At 45.7% G+C, this 15,908-nt stretch overlaps 1 protein-coding gene across 6 annotated transcripts in view; it reads right to left on the bottom strand.

Moving 5' to 3' along the window:
- Positions 1-4,216: 4,216 nt before the first annotated feature.
- Positions 4,217-15,908, bottom strand: part of Fam171a1 (family with sequence similarity 171 member A1) — a 114,153-nt gene continuing 102,461 nt past the window's right edge. For all 6 annotated transcript variants that reach the window (XM_048460923.3, XM_087896360.1, XM_085699065.2 and 3 more), the window contains 3 exons: positions 10,685-10,801; positions 7,670-7,784; positions 4,217-6,466 (listed from right to left, as the gene is read on the bottom strand). In XM_048460923.3, coding sequence (XP_048316880.3) covers positions 4,777-6,466; positions 7,670-7,784; positions 10,685-10,801 — 1,922 coding nt within the window. In that variant the 3' untranslated portion in view covers positions 4,217-4,776. The remainder of the gene's footprint in view (positions 6,467-7,669; positions 7,785-10,684; positions 10,802-15,908) is intronic.

Genomic DNA, 15,908 nt, shown 5'->3' with positions numbered 1-15,908 from the left:
TGCAGAAGTTATAGTCTGTGACGCTCTACTAACATGAAGTAGTGTAAACCAATGCTCCTGCAGGAGTAAGAGACAGGTCCCCGCAAGCCTCTGGCTACCAGTCTGTTAGTGGATCAATCGCACAACCTTATTTTCTGAGTTTCTGTTTAAGGACAACCTATTTATTGTCCACTCTCTCTCCCTCCCTCTCCCTCTCTGTCTGTCTGTCTCTCGACAAGCTCCCATGTAGGCCCCGCTAAAATTTACTTGGAGCAGAAGATGACCTTGAACTTCTGTTTCTCTCGCCTCTGCCTCCCGATTGCTAGGATTAACTTTGTGCATCACCACACCCTGCTTATTCTGTGGTGGAAATTGAGTCTAGGGCCCCATTGTATGTTAGTCAAGAACAATCAACTGAGCTACATCCCAGCACTGACTCGTTAACTATGTCATCAGTGGAACTCAGACCTGAGCAAACACTCTCTTCTGCAAAACGCATCAGAGTCTTCTCATGCTTAAGAACACAATGCAGGACTTCGGCATTATGCTTGGATGCTATTTGTGGCAGCAAAGCTGATGTCACAGATAGAGACAGGAAACGTGGCAGTGGCCACGGCATGTGAAAGGACACCTCTTCAGAGGGTGAGAGCTAATGCCAGAAGGCAGGGCACTGACTTCTTACTCCGTTGGAAACACGTGCCTTCACTACTCAGAATGCTATGCTCTCTGCATGCCTCTGAAAGACCTGCACTAGACAGTGAAGCTGGTTTTGGTCACAGTTGTCTGTTAATGCAGTACTTCAGAGGATGGAGCAGGAGGAGTGCAAACTCCAGGCAAGGCTGAGGCGACAGGGAGACCCGTCTCAAAAGATAATGGAAAAATGCAGCGAGGGCTGGCCAGGTGACTCATGGGTAAAGGTGCCTACCACTAAGCCTGCCCACCTGAGTTTAATTCCTGGCACCCACATGGTAGAAGGAAACAATATACTGACCCCTGTAAGTTGTCCTTTCATCTTCACAGGCATACTGTGGTGAACACACCCCACCCAATAAATAAATAAATGCAATAAAAAAATTTGAAACTGCATTGACTTTTCTTGGGGTTTGCAGAAACATTTTTGGAGAGGATGCATATTTGCAAATATTTGAACCCTGAACAATGTGGATTAGCTATTTTGCTATTACCTATGCTCCACTGTGTGTTTGGTGGGCAAATGGGGTAACTGAGACAGCAAGCATCTAGTCCAAACTTGTGGGTGCTGAGGTATCACACTGGTTGCCTGAAATCGGCCACAGTGGGAGTTTCATACCAACCACAGGAACAGACAGAGTACCAAAAGAGGCTTAATCTGTTTGTTAAGGAGAGCAAAGAAGAACATGCTGATTTTCTTTCAGAGTAGTATCACAGTGGTGTAATGTCGGGGTTCATTATGAGGTGAAGAGCACTGAAGAGTCAGGGCATTTTCATCCAGATTCTAAAATCGGCTCAGCAAAGATATCACTCCATGACTGCGATTAAGAGAGGTACTGGCCTTCAATTTCATCTTAATCATTAATTCAAGAATATAACAATGTTCATGCCAGATTGTCCATGTCAATGACATGGGTTGGCTAAGGGCAGACTCAATTGTCAAAGAATTGACAATAGAGTATTCTGTACTTTATTATTAAGAACATCTGTAACCTCAGTTCCTTCCTAGAGAGATGTCTGTATAAGCAATACAACTGCTCTCAGCCGAGTGACTTTTATTTCTTTTGCCACCAAAAGAAATACTTGTTAGTTAGTTAGGTGTAAACAAAGAGGAATAATATAAAACTGTCCCCAAAATTTCAAAGCAACCTCATTATTGTCTCGAGTACTTTTGTTTCCAGGAAGGAACATCATGGACCACCTCAGTCTTCTCCCATTTCCCTCCTTACCTGGAAGACAGAACTAGAATTGTTTCCCACCTTCCCACAACCCACCCCAAGAACCAAATGTCTGGGTTGGCCTTACTCCTTTCCAGAGAGATGAGAACTGACCACTAGGTGGCATAAGCAAGGTGCCTTTGCTGGCTTTGGTTGTCTGGAAATTGATGTGAGGTATTGTGACATATTCTACAGTCGTGGCCTTCCCCAGGCCAGGGGGAAAAGAAATGAACTGTTTAAAGACCACAGTCACAGTGCTCTGTGTAGAGGATTCCAGTGGCCATCAGTGCTGGCATTCTGAGATAAAAATACAATGACGTCTGGACCCCACTGTGGACAACTCTGATAGGAAATGAAGGTCACTTTGGCAGAAGCAATTTCCCTTTGGCAAGCCCAGGTGAGCTGTGACAACTGCTAGCCGCTCATTACTTGCCGCCATTGAATCTCAACTCACTGAGACGTGTGTCACCAAAGGAGGACTCGAGAGCAGCCCTCACTGCCCCAGATGGGCTGTTGGCTCTCCATACCAGAGTGAACAGTTCGTACGTTACATGCTTTCCACAGAACTGGAACATAACAGTTCGTACGTTACATGCTTTCCAGAGGTTACATGTTAAGCAAAGCTCTTCTGGAAACACACACAAGTGTGTAATTTCACTGGCAGCAAGCACAGGCAGAGCTGCAAAGGGCTGGGAGCCAGCGGCAGCAGGGGGACCTCCCAGCCTTCTCCTTCCCACTCCAGTGGCTTAGGTCTGGCTTTGGGTTCTCCTTCTAGGGGGTCTTAAGAAAGTCGCCACCTGTGGGTGACTGTGTTTACTACAGGAGCCCCACCTGCCTCACCTCACTGGTTGCAGCGACTGTCTCTTCTTCATTCAGCTGGGCAACTGTCAGGACCCGTCTCAACTACTTCCTCCTTTTAAAGTAAAATGTTAAAGAAAAACTTCACCTGAGAATTCAGACAATAAAACTTAGTGCCACTAGCTTTATACTGAGGTGGAGTTTACAAATGAAGATTTGGTATGAAAGCTGTTCACAGCAAACACAGCTGCTTTAATTTCTACCAAATTTTCTCACGTTCTGACATCAGATCCACTAATAACTTTCTTTGAGATAGGGCTGGCCTTGAACTTCTTGTGTATTTGAATGACCCTGAGTGGCTGCCTGCACCTCTCTCATACAGTGTGTTGGTATTGGGGGGGGGTGCACTATCCCTGTCCTTCATTTTACATGGTACTGGTATGGAACCTAGGACTTCACATGGGCCAGGCCAGCACATTACCAACTAAGCTACATCCTCAGCCCTCTGTTAATAACTTTGATGAACAGCATCATATATCTGGGATATCTTTTGGCTATTTTAACAAAACCTTCCTGAAACTGTTGCAAGACAAATCTTCAACATAAAAAAAGGGGTTCCTCACAGAATGCAGATCTTGCTCATTAACTGAAACATTACTGGGATGTTATTGTGTGTTCGTGAGTGACAAAGGTGGCTTTTAAAAAAAACCCTAGCACTAATTCCTCGGTGTTTATGTACTCAACTCCCCCCCGCCCCAAACTGAAGTCTTTCAAGGAATAAATAGCAAAATGCTATTGATAATTGCCCAACAGACAATGGCTCAGAATGAATCAGAATGAACACAGTTTTTTTTTTTTTTTTCTGTCTTCCAAGTTTATTTTGAATTTTCATTTTGGGACAACCAAGCAGCTCTTGAAGGAGAACGCACAGAGTCATTCTGGCACTTCTGGATAGTACATAAGAGTGTTCTTGAATAGTCACATTCAGTCCCCTTGCTCAGCCCATACTCTCATCTTTGGTGAGCAAGATGGGCACACAGGATTCCAGCGTTAACACATAACCCTATATACAAACAGCCAGTGGAACTAAAATGGTGGCTAGCGGCCAACGGGATGGACTCGGAAAGGGCGTCTCTACAGCGTCCTCTAGTCTACCCTAGCTAAGCAGAACCCACATCACACGTGATAACTGGAGAGTATACTGTGTTGAATGACGATGCTGGGCACGAATGGCACTTGGCAGCATGCAGTTCAAAGAACAAGGGTATCATTAGTAACCTTATATAAAACCCAGGCAGTTCAATTAGAAGGGTTAAGAAAAAACATAAAACTGAGGGACTGTCTGTTGTCACTGTAAAAAAGGCACTTGGAGTTAATGGAACCGGAATTGAAGGACTCTTAGCTGATAAAAGTTTCAGTACGATTTCATTAAAAGGCGTAGATGGTAAGGGACGACACCAGGAGTTCCTGAAGAGAGACACTGGAAATCAACCACAGAGAAGCAGAACACAGCAAAACAAGGAAATGAAAGCTTTACAACGGAATTGAATTGTATTTTAAAGGAAAAAAAACACCCCTCCCCCCACGAAATGAGAGAGAGAAGCCTAAACAAAGCGAAGAGTAAGCAAAGGAACGACAAGGGAGCAGCAATGCATAGCTTTCCTTAGCGATAATGCCGACCTCGGGAAACCACCCCGCTTCCCAGGAAGAGCTTCACAGTGGCATTATCGTGGTAGAATGGAGGGGTCACAGAATGCAAAAAGAGTTTTCTCTGTTTCCAGAATCGGAGGGCGAACTGAGGTGATCCTTGGAGCACAGCAATACCACATGTGGTTTGTCAGCATCCTTACCAGGACAAGTCAGGTCCATGGAATGACATACGGTTTCCCAGCCACCTCCCTGGAGGGGCAACATGCCAGTCATCCTTTATTCTGAGTCATAACCTTAATTTCTTTCTGCCACCGGCACAGTCATGCCAGTGCATCTACTTCCATGGTTTTCATTCCTCAGCTTCTCCACACACAGGTATGCACTTCCATAAGAACGGATATTTGGCAATTTTATATTCCACATTTAGGGACTCGTTGATGGCTCATTTGATGTTAAACGCCATCAGGGGTCTCTCCTCTCGTTTTTGCCAGGGGCTTTTCTTATCTTCTCCTTGGTCATCGTCATCGTCATCATCTTCATCTTCGTCATTGGCGGATCTTCTCTGGTTGGGACTGGCTAACGACTCCAGAGGAACGTCGGAAGTTCGTTTGGTCGTCTCCTCCTGCAGGCTGGGCAGCTGTCCCCCACTCCTCCGGCCTGACCCTTCCAACAAACATCGCAGAGCAGTGTCCTCAGGGGTGCAGACTGTGGTCCCACACTCACTGCTGCTCTGGTCCATGTCGTCCAGATACACGAGCTGCGTGTAGGCAGTACTGTCATGCGCTCTGGGTTCTTTCTGCTGGTGCTCCTGTACAGGTGGGTGGCTCTGCTGGAGAGACAAAGGCTCTCCTCTTCCCTTCCGGGCAGATTTTGGTTCATTCATATCCACGCCAGAGTCCAAACTGGCATCATTACTTCCATTCCTTCCAGCTCTTTGGAGATCAATGTACGAATGTCTAACATGGGCATTGGACCGTCCATCTAGAGAGACAAACCATGCCCGTGGGTGTGGAAGTGGCTTCCCACCTCCGAGTTCCATCAGCGCCTTTTCAGTCAGGAGCTGTACCTCACTGTTCATTTGAGCCAAAGCTGCATCATTCAGAGATGCTGGGATGGACAGAGACTCTGACATTGATGCGTTCTGAGAGCCCCATTCCCGTGTACCAGCATCCTGTAGGTGCTGCTGAGAGATGGCCTGGGAGGACAAGGGTTGGCCCTGCATCTGAGAGGAGGGGTGTGGGAAGATCCCTGCATGGGGGTTGGACAGCTCAGCCTGCAGCCTTCCTATTTCCAGCTGCTGGTCAGTGGGGACCACCAGAGGCTGGCTCACATAGGAATGGTCCCCTGGAAGTTTCATATAGTGAGCTGGGATGACCAAGGCAGGCAACACTTTCCTGTAAACGCTGTCATTTACTTGGTCCACGGAACTACAGCAGATCAACTGGCCCGGCCTCGGGAAAGAAGTAGGTCTCTCCAGGTGATCGACAGATCGAGACATCATACATTCAGTAGGTCTGCGGTCTAGCAGTTGCTCTTTTTCAGGGGATGAAGGTGCGGGATACATGTGTTCCTGAATGGTGAGTTTGCTTCCTGCCGACATCAGGCCTTCTTGATCTTGCTTTTCAAATAAAGGCTGGGAAAGCATAGCATTATAACTACCCCTGTAGTCATCATTGCCAGGGGGCTCGTAGCCTTCTCGTTCCATAGATTTTCTTGCCTTTAAGGGAAAAATCTCCACCGATTTATGGTAGTCTTTCCCAAGCGTCCCACTCGGTGTCAGATTATCAAAGGATGCTTGGCTTTTATCCTCTTCTTTGTGGGACAGAAGCTCCTCCCGGGAGCTGAATTCCTGTGAGGTGCTATAGGAGAGCTTCAGCATGGGCGTGTGCAGGTCCCCCTCGCCATTGGGGGACATCATTTCTAAGTGCACCCCGCCCATCAGTTCCTTTGTCCCTGGGGCCTCTGGGCGGCTATGGCTGGAGACGGAGAGAGGCCCAGGATAGTCTGATGCTCGGTGAGAGAAGAGCAAGTTGATGTGAGACATGGATGTGGACTGGTCCCTCTTGGAGCTCTCCAGAGCGGGGGGAAGCTGCAGTTTTCTGTGGTGCTGACGGGGTTTCAAGCACTTCCTCCTACAACCAAACAGGCAGCACAAGGGCAAAAATGAGAGACTCATGATGGCCAAGTCTCAGGGAAGACCCCAAGCCGATCTCCACAAGGAAGAGCAACTATTTCTAAGCACCCGAAGCCCCCTCAGTCCACACCCACAAGTTATCTATTCACTGGGGAGCACCTAGGAGTCAGCACTGCACATTCTCTCTAGGGTAACAGAGAGAGGCATCAAAATAAGAAGAATTGTGCTTTGATCTTGAGAGTTTCAACTCTTAGTGAGTGTTGAGGACTATTATGAATGAATCGTGTAACAGCTGCCAAGCTTTTTTCTTTTTTGGTGTGTGTTTGTGTCGGGTTGTGTGTGTGTGTGTGTGTGTGTGTGTGTGTGTGTGTGTGTATGTGTGTGTCCAGAGGCCAGAGATCAACTTTGAGTATTGTTCCTCAAGCACTATCTACCTTATTATTTCAGACAGGCTCTCTCATTTAACCTGGATCTCATCAAGTAGGCTTGTTTGGTTAGTCAGTGAACCTCAGTGACACTGTTTCTGTCTCCCCAGTGCTGGGCTTATGTCACGGGCCACCACACCTGGCTTTTGTATGTGACTTCTGAAACTCCAATTTATGTTCTCCTACTTGTACAGCAAATATTTTACTGACTGAGCTATTTCCCAAGCCCTTGTTAAACATTTTGTTTGTGTGTGAGTGTGTGTGTTGCATATGTGTAGGATGGAGAAGGATGTTGAGTGTTCTCTGTCATTGTCCACCTTATTCTAGGGTCTCTCAAAGAATCCAGAGTGAGGCTGACAGCCTGCAAACCTTCCTGTCTTACTCCCCTATGGCACTAGGAATACAGACTGGTGAGGGTGTGGCTACCCTCATCTTTTTACGTGGGTGCTAGGATCTGAACTCAGGCCCCCATGCTTGCACAGAAAGAGCCTCGCTCACCGAGCATCTCCCAACCCCTAAGTTCTTATAACTCTCTTAGCATCGTCTACACATACCCTAAATGTTAGTATTACATAACCTGTGGGCTCTTTGCAACTTAGATTACATGTTTGAGTTCTGGGTGATCTTTCCTGAGAAAACCTAGCATAGTTTGGGGGTGGAAGGAGAAGAAGAGGAAAGAGGAGGAGGAAGAAGAAGAAAAGGAAAGATTTCCAAATACCAACTGCACAAGAAATTCTGCATTAAACAAATATATTGCCAAAATGGTAACACTTTACCTGCAATAATATAAAAGGAGACACAGCAAAACCAAAAGAATGAAGGCCATTCCTCCTAAAATGGCCAAAAGAAACACCGTGTGATACGTTGTAATGTCTTGTGTCACAACGGGACCTAGAAGGTCAGAAAATCTCAATTTAGAACTTTGAATTCCTTCAAATAAGAATAGGGATAAGTTGAGAATATAATGACTTTTTTTTAACGCCTCCTGCCTGAGGGTCAGAGCAGGGACCAGGCAGAGGCACCCCTTGGACTACGCACTTGAGGCACCATCCCTCCTGTCCATGATGACCATCAGCACGCCAGTGGCCCGCAGCCCCTGATGCTCAAGGATGAAATGCTCTTATTTCCCACTTAGTGGAGAAGCGAGCCTCTCTCAGCAGCATGCTCAGCATTCTAAATGCATGATGTTTTAATAAAGGAAAATGAATATAGGATAAACCATGGAGTAGATTCTCATTTAAGAGATGAACCAAGTATCTGAGGATTTTACAAGGTAGGAAAAAATAGCAATGATTTCATTCTCACTTTTCCTGGGTAATTATTACCATACAGAACACTCTTTGCCTGAATGAATCACTTTAAATATATAATATAAATTTACAGTGACATTAAAAAGTCAAGATGCTTTCCTATTTAAAACAGTCATCCACATCATCTTTTTTGTTTGTTTGTTTGTTTATTTATTTTAACAAGGCTAAGCTTTTATGCCCATAGTCCTCTCTAGCACTTAAAGATAAGATTCCAAGAGACATACAAAAACAAACAAATTTTAATTTACATTGTAAAGAACCCCAAGGGGCATATGTAGGTTATGTTCTTCATGTTCAAGGGTGTTCTAAGTCTGTCTCATAACGTTAAGATAAGTAATACAAAGCTGGCTTATATGTTAAGTCACAATGGACTGGTAACAAAACCTCTGAATGACAATACTAGGCACTTATTCTTGTCCTGTGTTCTGCAGTGCACAGAAGGGATGTAGTGGCTTCACATTACTTATAAATAAGCACCCATTTGCTTTATTAAAAATTTATTTTTGACATTCAATGGACAGATTTTTCAGAAATATTTTTAAAGAGACAAATTCTCATTTCCTCCCATTTTCCCTCTCTTTCCTTTCCCAGGGTTTCACTACAAGCCCTGGCTGGCCTGGCTGGCCTTGAACTTTCAGCCCTTCTTCAGCCTCTGCCCTCCTTGTGCATGAATGACAGGGGCTTATGTCGGAACTCCTCGCTCAAACCTTCCAGGAGACAAATGAATCCCAGGAAGTTAACCAGGTTTTGGAATTAGTGATATTTCCTGAGTCCAGAAGAGAATGAAATCCTCTCTCAAATATGACACACCTAGTGGGGTGGGAAAGTGGCCGTAATGATGCCACACTACCTTGACTGTTCACTGGGCATTTTAATACAAAGGCAATATTCAAAGACATCGGATTTGATCCTTCATATAGAAAAAAAGAGAAGAGAAGGGTGTGCGTGGTGGGGGGCGACTTTGGGCATATAAAACCATTCTCAAGGAACTAAACTTTGATTTGTTAAGCACTCAGAATGTAATTATTTTAACCTTTGCCAAAAGAAATCTTCATAAAACTCACAGCTAGACTTCAGTTCCTGTTTAAGCAGAGAATTAAAGAAGGAAACCCTAGTTGTTGTTTTCTTGATTTGGGGCTCAGGAAGGCACAGCATCACTGCGATGTATTTTAATAAAAGTGATGGCGGTGAGGTTACCCACGTGTGCATCCCCATGCTCACACCAGAGGCTGGGGTGGGGGTGCTTTTCACAGCTCCGAGCTGCTGCTTTCACTGCATGGAAACGCCTGGAGATTTGTGTTGAGCAGCCCTTGCTTTCCTCTTTATAATAACATATATTAATATTAATCTGCTGCATGGTGGGAAAATTGACAGCCACGGTTGCTCGAAATCTATCTTTTAAAAAAAGGTTCACTTTAATACCTGGACTTTGTGGCTGTTACACTGGTACCCAATGCATTTCTTTTCCTTAGTTTACTTTTTGAGTCTTCACATTAGGGAAACAGGGTGTTTCCGTGCCAGGCTCCTGCTGGCTATGCTGTGAGAACAGTTACCTCTGAGGAAAGCCCTCAGGAGTGTATATTTTCTCAGATGGGAACGTGGTGTCTGTGTGAAAGGTTTTCCAACACCTGCCTCTACACTCTTATTTACTTGGTTCAATATTATTTCCATTGCTAACATGTTTTGAGTTTTCATTTAGGAATGCATTGAAGGTGATTTTGTAGGAGGCACCGTTTAATCACAGCTTGTCTTTAACCTGCCTCGATCCCGTCTAGAACTGCATGTGTTTTAACGTGTGTTAGAAACAACACAAAACAAGAACCAAGGTGTACTCTGAGCATAAACATTGCTGAGGAGAATGGAGTTTCAATCCGAGTGGCATGACTTTCAAAGGCAGCTATGGGGGCTATCCCTAGAAAGAACTCTTATGAGAAGCACATTATTCTGAAAGACCACTGGGGTTATGCTAGTATATATACATATATGTATACATATACATACACACATGTATATGCCATGTCCTAAATAGGAATCAATCTACATATCCTGAGGAGATTATTCTTTTGAACACTGGGCAGATGGCTTGTATTTAAGGTGCTCAGAAATGTTAACCCAAGCATTTGCCTCAAGAAGTCCCCACGAGCGGCTTCTTGCTGAGTGCTTGGCCCTCAAGCTTCCACACGCACCAGGCTCCAGCTGTTTCAGGCATTAGGAGGAGGTCACACCCTGTGCATTTTCATTTAAGAATCCCCTATGGCAGCTGGCCGAGCCAAGCAGGACTGGAGGTAGGACCATTTCCACGCATTGTGCCTGACCTCCATGGGAAATTTCCAGCCACAACTCCCACCCCACAGTCTTTCTCTGTCATTTGATGTTTTAAAATATGACATGAACTGCCCGTTGAAGTTATTTTTAAATGAATACTGATCCTAGACCCCCAAAGAAACCCACTGATCACTGCCACTGTTGACTCTGTGTTACCTGGGATAGGAGGAGACATGGCTGCCACCCAGTACCCCAACTGGGGAGCAATGTATGTCCACGTAAGCTGGCTGCCTTCCTGGTGCACAAGGCCGAGACCACTCTTTAGCCACGTTCCTGTGGGATTCAAAAAAGAAATTCAGCAGGGCACTTGGGAAACTCCTACTGCGGGCATAAATGTTTATAAAAGTCATTTGAAATGCCACATTAACAACTCGCTGGATAGCCAAGAACAGTGGCCCTCAAACCTATGATGCCCACAGGAGTTACATGTCAGTTATCCTGCATATCAGATATTGACAGTACGATTCATAACAGTTGAAAAATTATAGTTATGAAGTAGGAACAAAATAACTTTATGGTTGGGGGGTCACCACAACATGAGGAACTGTATAAAAGGGCCACAGCATTAGGAAGGTTGAGGACCACTGGCCTAGATAGTCACATTGTCATCTGAAGATCGTACACAAGTCTCTGTAAAAAGTCTTTGCAACTCTCCTTCAGAGAAAGGTGAACAATTTTGTTTTCTTTGTCTTATCAACTAAATGAGTTTCAGCCACTATATCAACCCTCACTCTTTCCAAACACAGAAAATCTGGGCAGAAGCCACTGCAGCTCAGAAATATCACAGAGCAATGACACAGTGTGCTGTGGGGCTGGCAGAGGTGGGGAAAGGTGCACCCAGAGCTGTTATTGTATTTACGTTCAAGCAAATAAACACAGTTCTTTTTTCCAGTTAAAGCTATGTTTCAATTATTTAGAAAAGATTTATTTACTCTCTTATCTATGTTGGGAGTGCCAGGGATGCTAGGTAATTACTCTACCACTGAATCACAACCCCAGCCCTAAATTTAAAAACATCGATTCATCAATGCCATCTTTGCATACTCTGAGTGACTAAGTCTGGTGCAGGCAACAACTTTAAAAAGGAAAATCAGCTATGTACTAGCTTCCTCAGTATATAGGTTCCATTCATTGTCTGTAATTCTCACAAAAACTCCATACCATATGATTTCATTTCATTTTATGGAGATGGGGAGATTGAGGACCGGTGAATTTCACAAGGCCTGGGTGCTAGGAGCATAGCCCGAAGGGATCTGGGTCTGGCTGACTCCAAGGCTGGGGCTGTTTCTTCTGCTGTATCCTGCAACATTCCCATAGACCTTCCTAGAGAATGAGGACATTGCTCCTCCCTAAAGTTTGCAGGCCAAGGCTCACTGATAGGGATGAACTGGGTCTAGGCCTCTGGGCTCTTTCCGAGCCCAAACGGCAAAAGTGCTCACCAGCCGCAGGAACCTTAGACTGAGGCCTTTGATGGCCACTGTAGGCAGAAGGTAAGAGTAAGGCAGCAGCCAGCTCAGTCCTTCCAGGGCTTACGCACACCTCTCCTGAACCAACATGGTGCCATGGGCTGTACACACAGGGATCCTTCTGAGCCCTCCCCACTCCTACAATCACGGACCACCTGAAACCACCACACGTTTGATTCCAGAGTACTATAGGTCTCATTGAATCAAGTGTGCCAAATATTTCACCCTTTGCCCTCAAATTCCAGGTTCACATATTATGAAGGCAAAAGTAGAGTTTCCTTTAGGAAGAAACAAAACAAAACAAAGCAACACTTGGGCTGTTTCTAGGCACTATTAGTTGCTATGGCAACACTCAAATGGAGTGGGTGGAAAGGTGCCTGGTGATGCTTCCCACCTCATACCCCTGCTCTTCCGCACAGCAGCAACACAAGGCAGGCAGGCAGGGCAAGCCAGGCATAGGAAGAGTTCTGTATTCGCGACTTTCAAATGCAACAGGATAAATCATGGCTGGAGGTGATTTTGGTTCAAGTTGGAGCACAATATAAGCTAATATGTTTCTAAAACTAGTATGGGACCATAGATACTCAGTATAGATTCATTTCCTGTCAGGTCAGCTCAGAGATCAGTTAGCTCAGAGAGAACCAGTAGTCCTGCATGGCTTCTAGGGAAATAGAAAACAGAAGACACTGAATATAGTCAAGTGTCTATATTCACTTCTGCTAGGCAAGCAAGTTTCCCCAGAAGAAGAGAATGAACATTTTCAGCTGCTTCCATCACCCCTCATCCTCTTCTGCCATGACTCACACGCCTTGCCCACTCCCACGCAAGTGCTTCCCCACCAGCACAGCAGGCAGCGTCTCTGGAGGAGCCAGGATGCAGCCATGTATTCTTTGGTTTGCACTTTCCCCAGATTAGATGTCTGAGTCACTGCTGTTCAAATGGGGTGGGGACTAAAAGATCCAGCAGGCAAGAGCTGGAAGCTGCGTCCTAATGCCTGTTCATTCATAAACAAACCACCAATTCTGCATGAGTTGCCTTTCACAATACAAGAAAACCAACTGAAACGGACTTGAAGAATCCCTCCGAGTTATACTTGAGGCAAGCCAAGTGGATGGAGGCATTATTAATACCCCACACCCATACCTACTCTTCCCGGCTCACTGGTCCCTGCTCCAGCTTGGAAGATTCAGCCTGACGGTGACAGTGCTGCTGCCAGTGGCATACAGAAAGGCCATCTGCTAAAGATATAACATGTACTTTGGAAGAACGTCAAGAGAACAGTGTCACCTGGAGTCGGGCTTCTCAGTAAGGATAACATACGAGGAGGGAGCCAGGAGAGAGAAGACGACGCCCACGAGAGGAACAGCATGCAGAAGCATGAAACAGCGGACCAAGTGCTGGACAGACAGGTTCAAGATGAACAGGAGGTGGCAGATGGGCCAAGACTGGGAAGAAACTTTGCATTTGCCTGCATAGACCTTGAAATAAATACCATTAACAATGGGAAGCTATGGGAACCTGTAAACATAGGCCAATTATGGTCCCATGCCTTCTGCTTAGTCCTTGCCTAGCTAGTCCTCATGACTGACTGCTACTGTAGTTCTAACCACATAGAGTTTTCCTCTATTCTAAAAGATGCAAATCTGAGTTTGGGGAGAACTCACACATCTGCATATTCTATATCTCTTCATTCCTAGGAAAAGCTTTTACTATATCATAATTTTCCCGAGGCACATATTGTAAACATGCTATTTTAAGTCTGATCTCCAATAGATTACAAGCTCTGAGAATGTGGACCTATGTATTTTCTATCTTCTGTCTTCTGCTATGTGCCTTCAAATATCTACAAAGTAGGAACTTCACACTGAGTGGAACCTAGAGACACAATCCAAAAAATAGCATCAGTCTCCTTCTGAGGAAGGCTGGGTGTGGTCGACAGGAAAGCTATCTTGGCGGGAGTGTGACTGAAGTGGCAGGGAACACAGCCAGCCCGGGAAGAGTCATTAAATTGGGCATGCTTTCTATCAAGTGCACACACAGACAGTGACAGAAGTGTGACACTGTTGTGGGATTGGATCGTCCTGTTACTAGCAAGAGCATTTTCCAAGTTTTTGGTTTTTTGTGTGAGGGAAGGCTATAGGAAACACAAGGATTAATGAACTGTGTGCTGGAAACATATGCTTTTCATTGCTGAGACCCTGCTGCTGTGGTAGGATGGTGAGGATTTCCCACCGGGGCAGCAGCAGGAGGAGGGTTTCCCACTTGTACACTGGTGCACAGAAGATTATTGTGCCTAAGGTGGGGAACAAGACTTGGATTCTTTACAGGTGAAACCGATGGCAGAGCAGACGAAGCTCGTCGAAGGGTCCTGTGTTGAGTGATGTTCTGAGGTAGCTGGCTGCTGTGAGCAAGTGCTCGAAATGGTGCTTCCATGTGTGCGCATGTGGACACCAGTCCTGTGCAGACGGCACAAAGCAGGTGCCAGGTTTTCCTACTTTATGAATGAAAGAAAGATCCAGCTGTCACTTGGCAAGGCTACCTTCAGGATGGCTCTGGGTGCTGCTGAACACTGTCTCTGTGAAAGGGCTGTCCAGATGAAGATTCTCACTTTTGGGATCCAACCACAGAGCAGCCCCCAGTGTACAACAACACTGCCTGGCCTCTCTGGGCCCACTTCTAATGGTCTTTCTTTCTATCTTCCCCTAGCCTACTCAGCCACACGGCTGCTGTGTGTCAGGCTAAACTGGTTCAAAATCAAGACCCTGGGGCGCACCATTGCATCCCAGCCTGTTCTGCCCATATAACATTCCAGAGAAGGCTTGTAGGTGTCTTTAGGATATCACGTATCCTTACCACAGGCTCTGACCAGCTTCTCCACTCCTCTGACAACACTGTTGAACTGTCTTGTGGTCCTGACTTCATTCAAGCACAAGGCTCTACTGCCTCATTTAAGAACAAATCCTTGCCAGAGGAACATTTCCTGAGTCAGTTTGCTTCACTGCTTTATTCCCGAGCCTGCAGCTGAGAGAGAGGGCCGGCATGAAGATGATGTCCAGTAACTGCATGCTGTGGGCCGGAGAGAGGGTAAGAGCACTGGCTGCTTTCCCAGAGGACCCAGGTTTGATCCCAAGCACCCACATGGTGGCTCACTGCCATCTGTAACTCCAGTCACAGGGTATCTGACACCTTCTTTTGGCCTCCATGGGTGCTGTGGTGGACAGACATACTTGTAGGCCAAACACCCACATAAAAAGGGTTGAAAAGCTAGACAAATGAATTGTTCAATTAAATTTTCATCACAATTATTTACTGAAAAAATTTATTTTTATGTACATGTATATGTATGCGTCTGTGTGAGTGTATAAAAGGCATGCGAGGGGATCCATGGAGACCAGAAGGAGTCCTATTTCCTGGACATGGATTCACAGTGCCTGTGAGTCAATTGAGCTGGTACTAGGAGACAAACTCAGGTCATCCGGAAGAGCAGCAAGTGCTCTTAGCTTCTGAGCCATCTCTCTACTTGGACTTGAATTTTGCATGTGCACGAACACCATGGCACTCTATGGCGGTCACAGGACGACTTGCTAGATTCAGTTCTTTCCTTTCACCATGTGGCCTGGGGATTAAACTCCAGCTGGCAAGTTGGTGGCAAGTGCCATTCCCCACTGAGCCATCTCCCTGGTACTTGTTCAATTTGTAAAAAAGGAGATCCAAGCTTAGAAGTCCAAGGCAAGTCTGTGTTTGCCTTTTAAATATTGGCAGAGGATAAAAGACAACAGATAGAGATTCCCAGTGTCAGACGGGCTGAACAAAGCAGGAGCGCAAGCGGTTTTCGCTCTGTGCCCCCAGGGAACTGCTCAGCGGAGGGCTCTCCCATGCACAGAGAGCCGTATCTCAGGAAAGGAGGATTTGTA

The sequence above is a fragment of the Myodes glareolus genome, chromosome 14, assembly GCF_982192425.1.
Source record: "Myodes glareolus chromosome 14, mMyoGla1.1, whole genome shotgun sequence".
In the NCBI taxonomy this organism is placed as follows: Eukaryota; Metazoa; Chordata; class Mammalia; order Rodentia; family Cricetidae; genus Myodes; species Myodes glareolus.
This window is presented reverse-complemented; position numbering and strand designations above follow the sequence as displayed.